The sequence below is a fragment of the Aplysia californica genome, unplaced genomic scaffold (genome assembly GCF_000002075.1).
Source record: "Aplysia californica isolate F4 #8 unplaced genomic scaffold, AplCal3.0 scaffold00353, whole genome shotgun sequence".
Lineage (NCBI taxonomy): Eukaryota > Metazoa > Mollusca > Gastropoda > Aplysiida > Aplysiidae > Aplysia > Aplysia californica.
The window spans coordinates 127,501-131,272 of NW_004797623.1; the positions used below are offsets into that span (position 1 = coordinate 127,501).

Here is a 3,772-nt window from a genome sequence, read left to right on the forward strand (position 1 = left end):
TCCTGCCATCTAACCTAACTATTCTGCCGTCTGCTTTCATCTCCACTTTCTGCCCCCACCCCCTCATCTCCTTTGCCCCCTCCTCTGGGCTCCTGATTCTTTCTGCAGCCTTTCTGCTGCTACTCTTTGGCTCCTTCTTTCTGCTGCCTTTCAGTCACACCCCTAATCTTATGGTAGGAAAGATCTACACCTAGCCTTCTCGGACAAGGGCGAAAAATCTCGGAGGTCCCGTGTGCAAGTTGCGCACGTTAAAGATCCCTCCCTTGGTGGTCCAAAATCGATAAGAGTGGGCTTCAGCAGCCACCCGGGCAAAATTCAAAATTTCCTACCGACTGAAAATGTTTGGTGTGTCCCGCGTGCTCATGTGACCTTAAGCAGCTGCGAGCGCCGTAAAACATTTATTTAAAATTGTTTAAATAAAAACGTTTCGCGTTAAATAAACTTCAGCTCCGGTTCTTGGGGCGAACATGTGTACAAGGACGGATATAACGGCCTCAACAGTGGTGCCTTTTTAAACAGTATCCGTACGTCGTGTTTTACTATCGTATCCTTACGACGTGGGGAACTCTGTGCCACCACTTAACCCTATCCGTACGTCGTGTTTTACTATCATATCCTTACGACGTGGGGAACTCTGTGCCACCACTTAACCCTATCCGTACGTCGTGTTTTACTATCGTATCCATACGACGTGGGGAACTCTGTGCCACCACTTTCCAAAGGGGAAATTTACTCGTTAATCCGATCAGTACTCTTTGCATAGCAGTCTGTCAAAATGATTTTTTGAGAAATATCGAAAATTTCAAAGAGATCTTCGCACGTCACGCACAAATATTTGCTCGAAGGAGAGGAAGCTCCTTTTTGCGTGGCGTGCAACACAAATTTCACAGTTCGACACATCCTAATGGAATGTGTCGACTTTAATTATGTCCGTGAGAAATATTTTGAATGTAAAGATATTAAGACCCTTTTTGACATCATAGAGCCTAGAAGAATTTTAAGTTATATAAAAGAAATTGGACTGTTTAATAGAATATGAAAATATATAGTTATCGTTATCGGTGTATATATACATACGGTGTATACATACACTGAAATTTGTATTGTATATACAAATGTAAATAAGCCTTTTCCATATTAAATTTTTTAAATAAATGTTTGTTCGTCTTTTTAGCATAATAGAAATAGTGTGATCGTTTGCGGTTGCGAGCTCCGAACGACTCTTATTGAAAACACGTCTGATTTTGTAGCGGTGAAATTAAATGACCAAAATTGTGTCGATAGTGCCGTAAAACATCTACCCAATCAATCATGTTCTAGAAGTATTCTAAAATGTGAAGAATACAACCCCGTGGGTACAAAATGACCCCAGGGCCTACGGATAGGGTAAATATGCACCGACGCAATTTTGATCCTTTAGAGGCGGGATTTGAACCTGCCCGGCCGGTGGCTGGAGGGCGCTATACTGACAGGTCCTACTTCTTTACGCTACCTCGGCCTGTCTGTCTGTCTACTGTCTGTCTACTGTCTGTCTGTCTGGATGTCTGTCTGTCTACTGTCTGTCTGGCTGTCTGTCTGTCTGTCTGTCTGTCTGTCTGTCTACTGTCTGTCTGTCTGTCTTATTTTTTCCAAGCACTAAGTGACCCTGATTGTGTCGATGTGCTTCTCTTTACTCAAACCAACCTGGCTGAGTGGGTGGTTGGCGGGTGCTCTGGTGTGGTTTGCTCCTTCTATTTCTATCCTATCAAACATCTATCATCCTTATCTCTCTTCCTTTGTATGTATGTTACTCTCTTGTAACACTAACACCTGTAATCTTCGGCACTTATATGACCTGATTGTGTTGCAAGTGCCGTAAAACTCTTACTCAAACAACGAACCTGGCTGACTGTCAGAGCCAACCCCAGGCCGAGAGGGACTCAACATCCCAGGTGAAAGACCGGAGGATACTTGATAGAACTGTCCCCACTCAGGAATCGACTTTGGGTCTCCTACGTGTGATGGCGAAGTGCCTAACCACTACACCACAGACACCATCTGTCCAGTGGTTGAAGGCTGCTCTTGTAGGGTTTGCTTCTTTTTCATCAAACATTAATTTATTAATAATATCACATGTTATCTCTCCTTCGTGGGTGGTTGGCGGGTGCTCTGGTGCGGTTTGCTTCTTCTTTCCCAACAAATAGCTTACGTCTTTACCTTCCCTTCTTTTTCTAAATGTTTGTTACTCTCTTGTAACACTTCTAATCTTCTGGCGCTTCTATGACTGTCCCCGTGGTTTTATGCACCTCGCATAATTTAGCAGTTTGATCATTTTTTGCATACTTTTTAAAAATTATTTTTCTTTACCATTCTTTGTTAGAATAACAGTTTGCATAATTTCACATTTTACGGCTCAGTTTGCATAATTTCACATTTTAGGGCTCAGTTTGCATAATTTCACATTTTAGGACTCAGTTTGCATAATTTCACATTTTAGGGCTCAGTTTGCATAATTTCACATTTTGTTCTTGCATAAAACGACGGGGACAGATCTGACCGTATGCAGTTGCGAGAGCCGTAAAATATCTACTAAAACTAAAAGTAAACTCTCCTTTTCTTACGTTATCTCTAGTAGCAACTCAAATCTTCGGCACCTGTGTGACCAACAGTATTATCAGTGTCAGTGAGTGCCGTAAAACCCATATTCCCTCAAATAAGTAAATTAAGCATTCCATGCGAACAAAAAAAAGTACATTTGTGCTTATTTTTATTATAAATATACAATTGCATTCAGAAGTGACATTCCTTTAAGTTGAAGAACCAACAAAATCAACACAGTGCTTTTGTACGACCTTGCGCTGTCCCCGTGGGTAGTTGGTGTGTGCTCTGGTATAGTGAGCACCTTCATATTCAAACATCTATGAGGGTGGTTGGTGGGTGCTCTGGTATAGTATGCACCTTCATAATAATTATATCCAAACAAGATCGCCTTTATTTTAGTAGGGCGGTCTCGATCCAAACCTGTTGTCCTTATCTCTCCTCCTTCTGCGGGTGGTTGGTGGGTGCTCTGGCATGGTGTGCTCCTTCATATCAAACATCTATGTGGGTGGATGGCGGGTGCTCTGGTGTGGTTCGCTTCTTCTTTCCTATCAAACATCTATCGTCCTTATCTCCCCTCCTTTTTGTGTTTGTTACTCTCTTGTAACACCTCTAATCGTCGGCGGCACTTATATGACCTTATCGTGTTGCATTTCAAGTGCTGTAAAACACTTACTTACTAACACAATTCAAAAATATTCCCAGATCTACTAAAACTTTGGTAAAAAAAACACACAAAAAACAACCTTCCACTAGATAAAAAACGAACGTAGATATCTCTGCAGTCCTAGTTTTGACTCATCTGATATTGTCACTAAAACTTGGTAAAAACCTTCCAGCAGGTAACAAACTAAGGTAGATATCTATGCAGTCCTAGCCGAGACTCATCCGATATTATTATATATCGCTATCACTAAAACTTTCTAAGAACCTTCCACCAGGTAGATCAAACAAACTAGCGTAGATCTCTATGCAGTCCTAGCCATGACTCATCCCACGACGGGCGAGCTTCCACAGGTCACGTGAGCAGCCATCTGCCGCTGTAGCCAGGGAATGTACTTGCTCACGTCAGTGTAGATGCCCGGCCACTTGGGCTCAGCGCAGTCGTAGCCCCAGCTCGAGATGCCTGCAGTGGGAGCGCAATGAAATGAGAATACAATGAAATAATAATAATAATAATAATAATAATAATAAG

At 42.1% G+C, this 3,772-nt stretch overlaps 1 protein-coding gene across 1 annotated transcript in view; it reads right to left on the reverse strand.

Moving 5' to 3' along the window:
* Positions 1-3,192: 3,192 nt before the first annotated feature.
* Positions 3,193-3,772, reverse strand: part of LOC101846827 (serine protease hepsin) — a gene marked incomplete in the record, with an annotated part of 16,093 nt that continues 15,513 nt past the window's right edge. The window contains 1 exon segment of the mRNA XM_013085189.2: positions 3,193-3,703. Within this exon segment, the coding sequence (XP_012940643.1) occupies positions 3,567-3,703 (137 nt within the window).